The sequence below is a fragment of the Stigmatopora argus genome, chromosome 11 (assembly GCF_051989625.1).
Source record: "Stigmatopora argus isolate UIUO_Sarg chromosome 11, RoL_Sarg_1.0, whole genome shotgun sequence".
NCBI lineage: Eukaryota > Metazoa > Chordata > Actinopteri > Syngnathiformes > Syngnathidae > Stigmatopora > Stigmatopora argus.
In genome coordinates, this window is record NC_135397.1 from 6,882,548 (window position 1) to 6,894,739 (window position 12,192).

A 12,192-nucleotide genomic window follows, 5' to 3' on the forward strand; every position below is an offset into this window, starting at 1 on the left:
GCGTGCACAGTTATTACCGACACACCTTACCCTTTTTCCAGTTGACCTGCCATTTGTATCTCTCCAGGAGGCATGTTGTACTATACTCCAGTATTAATCATGCATCTACTCTGTGTAGAGCCGATAAGATCATATTAAAAGCACACAAACCCCTGTTAACATGCAGTTTTGGTGATGTGAGATAACAACTCAAATGTCTAATGTGACATATAAGGTCACATGAATGGCATAAAAAGTTTGGAAATTATTTATCTTGGTCGAAATCTTTTATTATCACACAAATCTGGCTTTTGACAAGGGCATGAGCAAATGTGCTATGTGTATAGCCACTAAATTTGTAACAAAGAAGAAGAAAAGGAGCAATGAAACTGCAGAAGCTCACATGGAGCCATCGTGATGAGTCATTGTCATAATCCTGAGACCATCAGTAATGCTAATGTGTCTTTTTCTTTGCAGTGGCTCATGCGCAGGACACGCACAACGACTCCAAAGAGAAGCCACTGATCCAGTGCTATAAGTGCGGGCAGCCATGCAAGGGCGAGGTGCTTCGAGTGCAGAACAAACATTTCCACCTAAAGTGCTTCACATGTAAAGGTACGATAACCACATGGCTGAATATGCAAACATACAAATCCTAAGGTCTCATGTACATACTATACCGTATGCACATTATACTACATGGGCTTTTCTCTATTTGTACTATTTTTGTACATTTCATTATGCATTTTAATGTGGGTTTTAACAGTATTTTACCCAAGATATTGGGTGCTTTACATATAGGGGAAAGGAAAAGGGGGAAAACATGGCATCTCCCCAATTTATTGCTTCAATTGGCCTTTTTCATACCATTTTAATTTGCGTTTTCCAAGCTCGCTATCCCGTGTGTAAAGTACTGATTGCCACTGAAGTGGACACATGAATTTTGTAGCTTGGTATTATTCATGTAACAGAGATGAACGCTGCCAGTTACATAAATCTAAGCCTCACTGCACTCGCTTCTTCTGCATTGAAAATATTTGTCACTGTCACGTCGCAATTGATCTAATTATGTTAAAAAGGACAACTTGCATTGGCCTTCTGAATGTGGACATGAAAACGTCCTTCTTTACTGAGTGCTCTCTTAAAGCGAATAAATCACATTTCAACTGTTATAGCCTCATATCTATCATTTTATCAAAGACCGAGGATTAATCATGAGTTTTATTCTGTTAGTCTATCTTCCTATTCTAAAATAGCATAATATGCATCATTTTTACTCAATGTGAGACAAAGACTAAGGGAAAATTGGCGATTCGAGGTGGAATGTTATTCAATATATTGTTAATTTCAGCCCTTCCAGTTAGTAAAACTCCTGCTTTTCCCTAAGTCCATTCACAATGTTTTTGGTTCAAATTGATTCCCCTTTTTTACCCACTGGATTTTTTTTGTTATGGTCAGTGGGGGTTGGATTGCAAGGTGTTCCAATTTTAACTGTAATTCAAATAGTTGTCACTCTTCTTCAATCTTCACTCCAGTTTAACCTCATGGTTTACGTCTATTAAACATGAATTGCTGGCCGCAACTAACCCAGCCGTCTCTTTCTTAAAGGCTTAAGTCGTCGTAGTGAAACTTTTTGTAGTTAATCCTTGACTTGTGTACTGTTACGGCTATCAACAAGTACCTAGAATAACAAGCTTTAAATAAACACATGCTCAGATTAGTATCTATTTCCATCCTCAGAAAGTGGATGTACATGCCTTAGTGGCGATGTATATGTTTGTACGCGACCGCAAAAACTTGTCAATTGAAGTTGTACTCTCATAAGTCTGGTTCGTCAAACTGTGTTAGCGGTTTACTCAATTTCAACTATTACATATTATCCTTCTTAAAGTAATGTGTATTCTATTGTATTTACATTTCTTTCTTTTAGGGAATAAATAATAAACAAATCTCCAAGATAATATTATATATTTTTTGCTGTTGATGCAATAAAGTTTTATTTCCCTACAAAATGGTCACCATTACAAAAACCACAAAATCTCCATTGCAGCGTTGTTCTCAAATCAGTTAGCTTACAAGTTTATCTTGTCATCCCCGAGCCCTAATGCAATTAAATCTTAGCCTTTCCCTTACGTGCTCCCATTCATCCACATGCTTTAGCTTATTACATAACAATGATTAAACCACATTATCTCAAAAATCTAAATATTTTGTCCTGTTCCTGTGATATTTCCAAATGTGTTTTAAATTGCATGTCCCATTCTACAATGCTGGAATAATAAATGACAAAATCATGTTTGAAAAAAAAAGGGGGAAAAAAAATGTAATGCCCATATATATATTTTAGAGCAGCCCAACAGTCAAGGTCAAAAATCAATAAATGGAGCTAACAACATAGTGTAAAATATTCAGAGCCAGTTATCTTGCAGGTCAAAACAAGACTGTTTCCTAAGATGAACCATTGTACAATTGTTGCATTAGGCAATCAACACTGAAATGGTTACGCCTTGTAGTAACAATTTTGTAATTCAAGATAGTTATTAGACCGTCCCGGAAAAATGATTAGCATGGTGTGTTTGGAATTAAATATTTGCTGAATATTTCTCCAGCAGCAGTGATCTTATCTTGAACCAATCAGTCGCGACAAAGCACTCTGAATAGTTGTTTCTTGCCTGTGTGCCCCCCATTCAGCGTGCGGATGTGACCTGGCCAAGGGGGGTTTCTTTATGAAGAATGGCGATTATCTCTGCACTGTGGACTACCAGCGCATGCACGGTACTCGATGCAACGGGTGCGGGGACTTTGTGGAGGGGGAAGTGGTCACAGCACTGGGCAAGACCTATCACCCTGCCTGCTTTGTTTGCACCATCTGCAAGTAAGTGGGAAATGTATTATCCAGATCATAATAAGCAGGTTAATTTTAACATGCCAACATTTGCGATAACATTCATCGCAGGGTGTCAGCTCACTTCATATTGATTATTATCTGCCTCCCAGACGGCCGTTCCCTGCTGGAGACAGGGTGACCTTTAACGGGAAGGACTGTCTGTGTCAGTACTGTGTTGAGCCCATGTCTCCAGGACCAAAAGACATCCTGGGTGCTAGTAGTAAGTCATTTTTCATGGTTAATGCATGCAATTTATGCAGCGGTATTAAAGTTAGCATATGTTTTTGCTTCAAAATAGCAAGATTCAAAATCCACACTGTAGGGACACACCTTTGATCGAATCCACGACCTCAGTACTGCGTGGCGGACGTACTAAACACTCGGTCACAATGCTAGACTGTAATCAATGAAGGAAAAAAAAAAGACTTTCACTCATGGATTTAGTTTACTTATCAAAAACTTTCTTTCCAAATTAGGTTGGCAAGTCTTTCCAGTAGAAAAGTAACATTTGCAAGCCAATCCCATGCCCTCTAAATATATGTTCACTCCTCTCACCCTCAGCGGTCTCTCCGCTGGCATATGAAGAGCTTTCAGACAAGGTCACCTATAAATAAGAGATGCTTATTTTCCTCACGTAATCATCACAAGCCCGTCATGCCGTACGTCCTCACGTGGCCTTTGCCTCACGCTCATCCTCTATTTATTGAATAAGTGATGATGGGAGTTTATCATTCAGTGCGCAAACCAACCTCTCCTACTGTTCAGAGACGTCCTCCTGTTTCAGTATGGATGGACTTCTCAAAGCAATAATTAAAGCGATTTCATGATAGAAAGAGGCAGCTGTCAGAACTTCCGTGCTTTGCGTCTCAGATATTTCTTGCATTATTGCTGGTCAGGCTCTTCATCTTAATTCATTTAAGTGACAAGTGTGTTTTTCCGTCAATGTTCACTAAGCCAGTGCATCTTTTATTTCTTTAGATTGTGCAGGATGCGGACGAGATATTAAGAACGGACAGGCTCTCCTGGCTTTGGATAAGCAGTGGCATCTTGGCTGCTTCAAGTGTAAGGCCTGTGGTAAAGTACTAACTGGAGAGTACATCAGCAAGTAAGAAAATTTAGCCCCATTTCTAAGATGTACATTAGTTCAATTTGTATGCGTTTTTTATGATCTCAACTAAAATAACTGATTTGTACCATACCATTAAAAAAGAAATCAAACAGAGGAACATAAAAGCCTTTTGTACTGAAGAATAACAATAACAGAGGATATCCTGGATATCCTTTTTTGCTATTATTGGGGTTCGAGCCTTTGACTTTTTATCGTTGGTCGAATTTCCAAAGCTAAATAATTCCATTTTAAATAGATTCTTCATCTAGAAAAATGTTAAACTTGCAATATGTATGATTATTAGGAATTATATGACAATAGCAATCGTGATTATAGTAAGTCATCTCAACTGTAGGTGTCATATTGTTCCCTACAATGGCAAGATGAACTGAATTGAACTGTTTTGGAGAAACCGGGCTTGATATTTATTTATATTTGTGTATTTTTAGAAACTGCATTCATGATGTTCAACACTGACTTCCTCTATTTAGGGATGGTGCACCGTACTGTGAGAAGGACTACCAGATTCATTTTGGAGTGCAATGTGAGGCGTGCCATCAGTTCATCACAGGCAAAGTACTTGAGGTAAGTGACAAGGCTGTTAGTATTAAACCATAAGTACACTAACACTTTGGAAATATGGTCCATCTAAAGTTGCTTTTGCTTTTTTTTCGGTTTCAAAATATGGATTTATGTAACGTTCAGTTAATATCTAAACTCAGTTGGCCGTAAATGTAGTCGGGTAATCTCTGTTGTAATCTCTTCAACACAGAGCCAAACAGTCTCTTGACATGAAACTGTTCCTGTAAAAGATTAATTCTGGGGAGATTTTCATCTTTTTTGTATCTAAATGCTCGTGCACTTTAGTTTGTTTTGCCGTCATTTGCATAAATATTACATAAAATGGCCAAAGTGAGGATTGCTTTGAAACCTTTTGCATAAGTGCCCCTTCTAACTCTATCTGAAAGAAGTTCAATTATAAATACGTATAGTGTTTTTTGGTCCAAATATAGTGAAGATTTAAGACCTATTGCCCCAACAAGATGGGCCGGATTCATCCAATCGAAAAGTGAATCATTTATTGGTATAAAATGTTACTGCCCGCCAGTGAAGTTTATAGTAATCCAGTATTAAGGCTGGAATATATGTGAATAGGAAAAAGATCTCCTGAGCCCCTGCCAAAGCAACAGTGCTGCTAAAGTGATGCCAGGCTTGTCTGACAGTATAATCTGACAAATTAAACCAGAGGTTAATTTTATTTCAAAAAAAACCCCTGATAATTAGACCACCACTGCATAAGTTTATGTCTCAAACGCCTAAAATGTGGATGTCTCACATTGTCAATGCCAGTCTTCCACGTTTATGCTCAGGTGTATTGACCAAAAATTAGTTCTGTTCAAGGTTAAAGGAAACAACCAATTATTTTCTATTATTTCACATTTTTCTAAAAGACAATGTGACTGAGATGTTATTAGCCCTCTCGCTGAATATGAAGGTTTTAACAGGCTTTAGGATTCCGAGCAGATAGGAATAGCTGAGTGAAGTGAGATTATATTGGGTTTATTTCCTGCCTCATTGATGTCATTGATTTGTCCATTTCTCCAAGGTCAGGTCTTTTCTCTGTTTGGTGTTTTGCAGGCGGGGGATAAGCATTACCATCCCAGCTGTGCGAGATGCAGCAGGTGCAACCAGATGTTCACGGAAGGAGAAGAAATGTACCTGCAAGGTAAATCCATATTCTGCCGTGTTATGGGAATTCTGCTAGATATTTAAGATGAAACATAATGTTTTGTTAATGCCGGAAATAATTGGCATCAACAAGTCTTATTTAGCTCATGCCAATCCCTTTTAGAATGGCATGCAAAGCGAGCTAAGTGACATTACTCTCACATTAAGAAACATGTCTGACTGTACAGGAATAATTTACAATGCAAACTGGGGAGATAATCTTTACGTGGTGTGCGTTTAGGATCAACAGTATGGCATCCTGGCTGCAAGAACACAACCAGAACAGAGGAGAGACACAGGGAGAGGGTAGGAATGTTTCATTATCCTTGACTTTAGCCTGAATAAGAGCATTTTCTGTTGACAACATTTTGTGGAAATTTGTTCAAAAGAAATTGTTGCCCAGTGTGATATTTGTCAAGGCAGTTTCTTCCGCTCATTGAATGCACGTGTAGCTAACATTTTGCCTATGAAGTGTATGCAGGGCTTCGCAAGGGGTAGAAATGTGCCATCAAATTTAAGGTAATTCATTGGCTGCCATTGACGTCGAATGAAATCCAATCCATTGAACTCTAACAATCCAACCCCCCCAGTTTAAATGGATTGGATGCCATTTGCCATCAAAGGCATTTATACAAGACCATGCAATGTCAGCCATCCCAGTTTGAAGAAATTTGACCTCTATAACTGACAGAACAATAGTCAAATATTTATCGGGCTTTGCCGATTTTACCAACGGGTATGTGCAAACATTTGCGTCCGACTGGAGAGGTACAAGCCCTACGTGATGTCCTGTGAACCCCTTCTCCCTTCCTCCACAGCTACTGCCTCCGTCCCTCATTTTTCTTCAAAAAACAGAAAGGCAGGTACTGTATTCGCTATGAGCTGTGAGGCGGTATCATTGTGTTCCACCATATGCAGTGAATGCTGCCATCTGTTGGACACAGCTTGCAGTGCCTTATTCGTGATTCCACATGAAGCCATTCAGCATAACGACTAATTTGTTTTCCTAAAAAAAAAATCCCCATTTACCCATTAGGTTAAAAGCTCATTCAATTCGACTACATTCAAGATTGCTGCTGTCATCCAAATAGCTCATTTTTCATACGCAGGCAAAGCTACGCTAGGGCACCCTCATTCATTTTGCACATTTGCAAATGAATGACCTCATTGAAAAGATTTGAAATGACTGCATAATTTTTGGAACGTAAATACAAGAGTTGTAAATCTCTGCCATCAATCATGCTCATAAAGGCCAAATGATACCATTGGGTTTGGGTTAATATGCAATTGGTGAGGTGTAGACAAACTGGCTGTCCAAGCGAGTTTCTATGACCAAATACCGCGTGTGTATGTTTTCCCCTGTGTAGCCTACGAGGTCGTCATCTGAGAGTATTTGTTCCAGACCTGGTTCAAGCATACCTGGCTCACCGGGTCACACAATCTATGTAAGATTAATCCCGTATGTCCCAATAACTGTGTCTCCGGTTCCCTCTCTCTGAGTAAGAAAAGAGCCCTTCCCTTCTTACCTTTGTGTTTTTTTCCAAGACGAGAAAGGTTTAAGTATCTCTTTGCTCATGTCTGTCTTTGCATGTTTGTGTTTGTCTCCTTAGGCAAAAGTAGACAATGAAATTCTTGATTACAGAGACCTAGCTGCCATTCCAAAAGTCAAAGCCATTTATGATATCGAGCGCCCTGACCTTATTACCTATGAACCCATGTACACCACCTCTTTGGAGGAGAGCGAGGAGAGACGAGAAAGTGTAGGAGAGGTAAAACAGACCGCATGCTCCTCCTCTCGCATGCACGGCATCCTTGTCGTCATGTTGAACAGCAAGGATGCAATCCCTAAACCTATCCTCTGTCTATAGTTATCAAATGTACAATATTGCTTATAGTTTTTTTAAGATTAGGGCTGCAACGTCTACAGATAATAACAAACTTCAATGCCCTTTGTAGCTCCTCAATGCCAGGAGGGAGCGGTCGCCCATGCCTGATGAAAAGGTGAGTTACATCAGATGCTTATCCATTCGAAAATATATGATTTTCTTTCTATGTAGCAGTGGAAGATTTCATCATAAAGTTTGTTTTTATTATTTTAACCCTTTTAAGGACAGTAATTGTACAGCTAAAAGTTTATGCTTGACAGCAAGTGACTATTTTTGGTCATTTAAATAATGTAAACATTAGCAATTGTCATAAATACTTTTGAAAATCTATTAATTCATATTGTAAACGTTGCTAGACGTCCAATCAATTTTGACTGTAAGTCATTTTGACCTGTTGTTTCAGTGCCGGCCAATGAGTTAAAAAACAGTGTCTTATTAGTCATTAGAAAAAATATATCATTTGTGCATCAATAGGCTCAAATGTTAAAAAAGGCAGATTTTAATGATGCTTTTTCATATTTTCAGTCTTTCCGAACCATGTCTCCAACCTTATCAAATGAGGTAAGCTCTGTTGATGTGTAAAAAGTACAGTTAAAAATGTAACCTTATCATTGTAATTAGTATTTGGTCTCATATGTAAATATCTGTGTGTACTGTCTGTCAGGGATGTTATGACAAAAGGGAACGCATTCTCCAAAGGTCCACCAGTCAGGGCTCCTTAGGCTCCCCAGTTTATAATCGCCATGGTTACACACCCACTCTGTTAAGATCCCCTCAGCACTTTCACAGACCAGGTGAGTTCTTATGGATTGGTCTTGCAATACATTTATGATTCACAATTGTCAAATTATCCTAATATACTAGGGTTTTCAGTTCCTTAATTTTTAAATTGTTTTGCCGTTAAAATTATACTTCACGAAAATTGACTGATTGGTTGTTATGCATTTTTTGATTGAACCGAATCAAAGAAATAATTGTCGTATCCCAATAACAACCAAACAGACAATTTGTCTCATGAGCATCACCCTTCACATTTTGACTGCTATGTTAGCGAGTGGAGCTTGTTTTCACCTCTGATTTAATTTCTTGGCGCGTTTCAATTTTCAATGCCTGCAAATCTTCCTTCCTTTTTTGATTTCCCCTCACTTCCTCAATGTTGTCAACTGCTGTGGTCGAACTCCCTTCCTCCCAGCAGAAGCTTTGACAGGCATGCAGAAACTCTGCTCCTCCCTGTGCAGTAACAGTGTGGGCTCCAGAAATAGTGACTCCCGCCCCTCCTCCCCTTTTAGACATCACTTCCTCCCCCATAGCCAAGGTAAGCCTCCCCACATCCACCATGCCACTATATTCACGCCCTCCCCCTAAGAAGTACATCACCATCACACCCTGGGTGGGATGCAACTGTTGGTCTCATCTGTCATTTTTGGATACCTCACCTTTCCTCATCACACAACTCTGTCATCATTAATGACACTGGCACTACTTTAAGTTCAACAAAATTACAAGCTATATTTTCCATGCGACTGGGAGATGTACTCAACCAGTGGTATCAAACGTGCGGCCCGCCAGTGGGACCGGATCCTTCCCGCTTTGCAGCTCATTCATACCATACGTACAGAATAAAATCCTGTTTGTGAGATCAAGTGTATGCACTACTGCACTTTCCTCAATTCCCTATCCGAAATCACATTCGTTCATTCCTCTACCGTCAAAACATCGCCTTCAATGGCAGCTAATGAGTTAATAAGGAACCTTAAAATGCTTGTTCTTGTTGTGAAAGTTTACAGCATTGTTGGAGGCATCCAAATTATTAACAACAACAAGCAAATATATCATGTTCTTTGTCATGTAATCCTCTTCATGACTATCCACTCACCTTCGTTCCGGAGTAAAAGATGCCTCTCTTGTCCTTACATGCTACCCCATACACACCGCGGTACCCCTTAAGGATCCCTGTTTACATTCCTTTCTTGCTTCTTCTCACTGGAGGCACTGACCCACCAAGCGGCCGGAGCTCCCCTCTCCCGATACGGCCCGAGAGCCGGCCGGGCACGCCGCCTCTCTGTCTGACCCCTAAACATTTTCACCTTCCAGGTAGGAGTCGGAGCACACGTTGTCACTGTTTTCCCGTCCCCTAATTTCCTTCTTTTGCTATCTCTTTTTCTCACAAGCTTGTTGAGTTTGCTTTTTTTAACCTTTTATTTCACATGTGAAGAGAAATAAGAATTAGTCATGGGAAAATTATGTTATACAATAATATTAATAATATCATAATTCATTTTAGATAATGGTAGTTATACGCGCCCTATAAGATGTTTAAATATAATTCTCTGTATTTGACCAATTTCAGATCAGGGAAGTAACATCTATAGGAAACCACCCATCTACAAACAATACGGTAGAGTTTCTTCTATTTATAGCTTATTTTCTCATCTGAATGTGACTGACCATTGATGTTAGTGTGTTTGTGATGAGTTCAAATTATGAATGTGCTGTGTTGAAAATGTTTTATTCAACCTATAGTAACCTGTTGTCACTACAATGTATGTGTTTGAAGTCTGCCTCTGATTAACTTCTGTCTCACCAGCAGCATTTAATGAATATTTAGTATACAACTTTCTACGTATGCCGTATTTTTTGCTTTAAACGCAGCTTAGTAAACACCTGATGAGGAAAATCCCTCCCAGTGGAAAAAACACGTCTCCCCTATAACCTAGACACAATATAGTCTACTGCTTTGTATTCATTGACTTGTCACGGAAGAAATAATTTGCTTTGTGTAAGGCGCACACGGCTCCTATGTCGAAGCTATATGTGGTTGAGGCCGTGACAAACGCTGATAGATCAGTTGCCATGGTTACCAACTTATATACAGCTGCCATAGTACGTCAAAGCAAGTCGGCTGATGACATCATCAGATCTGCCACCTTCCCTGCCGCCCATGCTCCCTCACCAGACGACTTCTCACAGAGCAAGGGCGATTGTTGGCCCTCCTCTAATGCCGTATTAGGTACAGTAGGCTCCTAATGGGCATGCTTGCACGGCAGCCATGTCGTGGCAAACCTCACCTAACTAATCCTTCTTTTCCCCTCGGAGCCGCTCGAAATCCTCAACTGCATCCCCGCTTGCGCTCACACCAGAATTCTGGTTTCTGGCTTATGCCTGCACAAAAGAGGACGCTTCGTTTGTTTTGCCCCCCACATTTTGTTGCCTTGAGGTAGTATCACTATGACTTTCTGTTCCTGCGCTCTTCGGTGCAATAGATGTACGCAATTTAAACCACAAATGACATAGACAGAGATAACTGAGACTGACTTCAAACTGACATATCCATGTGTCTTACATCTGTGCTGTTCTGTGTATTAGACATGCAGTAAATCCAGGGGGGACATGATTGAAGCCACCAAATCACATCATGTCAGCGTATCAAAATATTACAAAAAGTCCGCTGTCTGTCTGTCTTGTCAACTCTGTCTCACATTTGTGTTTCTTTTTATACCCTGGGCGTTGTCTACTTCTTATTTGTTATAACAATTGCACTGGTATCCATCCAAATGTGTGTGCTTCTTGATTTTTTTTAAGCAGAATGTGCATTTACTTTAATGTACTAAATCTCTCGGGCGGCTGTATTTGGATGCCGCAGGCACAGAGGGAAGAAGACGATCCAGAGAGGAAGAGGAGGAAGATGCCTTAAAAAGAAAGCAGCTTCAGGAAGAACATCTCAACAAGGTCAGATCAGGATAGACTCTAAAAATGAGACGTATATTCAGTGTATTCACAATGATTCTGTCCGGAATGGCACTTGACGAAAATGCGTATGTGTGTTTAGATTCAGTCTGGTTTGGGAAAACTCATTCTCAGGGAGGAAATGGAAAAAGAGCAGCATAGGGAACGCCATTCAAGGAGTGCCTCTGCTCAACGCTATGACAGCAAGCAGGATAACGGTGATGCAGGTACTAAACAGATGAATCTTAACATATTATTTTACGGATTCAAATAGACAATAAGTTGATGTGATGCAACACATAAGGTTTTGTTTCTTCCAGATTCAACTTCTCCAAGTAAAACAAACTCTTTGCCTGGGTATGGGAGGAATGGTTTACACCGGGTGAGAGCGCTATGATACTCAAAAACCAAACATTTAGGCCAAAATTGAAAAGTTAAGATGTTCGGTAAATGTGCTTTTGACAATCTGGCCAAAACAGCAACCTTATCTAACTCTTTCAGTGTAACTGACAAGGATGTGGTTGTTTTTATCCTTCTGCCGGGAATTTAAATGAGTTTATCATAAGTTTATTACTAGTAGACGTCCAATGGATTTGTGGCAGCGAATGTTAAACTGAATGAAGCTATTGTTTTCCACCTTGCAGCCCCAGTCAACCGATTTCATACAATACAACAGCTATGGTGACATGTGTGGTGGAGGCAGGGGTAAGCACGGCCACCAAAACACAAGACTTTCACAATAGTTATTCCAGTAGTATTCAGAAATGGGCTTGCTTCGCGTACATGATGTTGCCATGCATTTTGAAAAATCAATTTGATGGTTCCCACGAAATGTTTCATAAGGACAAGACTGTTCTAGATAGGTAGCCTGACAGGAG

The 12,192-nt window shown here is 39.8% G+C and overlaps 1 protein-coding gene across 22 annotated transcripts in view; it reads left to right on the forward strand.

The window, feature by feature from the left end:
* Window positions 1–12,192, forward strand: part of ablim1a (actin binding LIM protein 1a) — a 28,017-nt gene that overhangs the window by 12,089 nt on the left and 3,736 nt on the right. For 7 of the 22 annotated variants that reach the window (XR_013303987.1, XR_013303988.1, XR_013303989.1 and 4 more), the window contains exons 2-21: window positions 457–594; window positions 2,671–2,854; window positions 2,977–3,086; window positions 3,845–3,971; window positions 4,466–4,559; window positions 5,613–5,700; window positions 5,944–6,008; window positions 6,521–6,565; window positions 7,070–7,147; window positions 7,313–7,471; window positions 7,659–7,703; window positions 8,114–8,149; window positions 8,253–8,382; window positions 8,781–8,903; window positions 9,578–9,682; window positions 9,939–9,986; window positions 11,232–11,317; window positions 11,418–11,541; window positions 11,635–11,696; window positions 11,959–12,019. Coding sequence is in view for 19 of the 22 variants with exons in the window: in XM_077613981.1 (XP_077470107.1) it covers window positions 457–594; window positions 2,671–2,854; window positions 2,977–3,086; window positions 3,845–3,971; window positions 4,466–4,559; window positions 5,613–5,700; window positions 5,944–6,008; window positions 6,521–6,565; window positions 7,070–7,147; window positions 7,313–7,471; window positions 7,659–7,703; window positions 8,114–8,149; window positions 8,253–8,382; window positions 8,781–8,903; window positions 9,578–9,682; window positions 9,939–9,986; window positions 11,232–11,317; window positions 11,418–11,541; window positions 11,635–11,696; window positions 11,959–12,019 (1,908 nt within the window). In the remaining 3 variants the exon portion in view is untranslated. The remainder of the gene's footprint in view (window positions 1–456; window positions 595–2,670; window positions 2,855–2,976; window positions 3,087–3,844; window positions 3,972–4,465; window positions 4,560–5,612; window positions 5,701–5,943; window positions 6,009–6,520; window positions 6,566–7,069; window positions 7,148–7,312; window positions 7,472–7,658; window positions 7,704–8,113; window positions 8,150–8,252; window positions 8,383–8,780; window positions 8,904–9,577; window positions 9,683–9,938; window positions 9,987–11,231; window positions 11,318–11,417; window positions 11,542–11,634; window positions 11,697–11,958; window positions 12,020–12,192) is intronic. The other 15 variants (XM_077613984.1, XM_077613978.1, XM_077613985.1 and 12 more) reach the window with 12 other exon arrangements.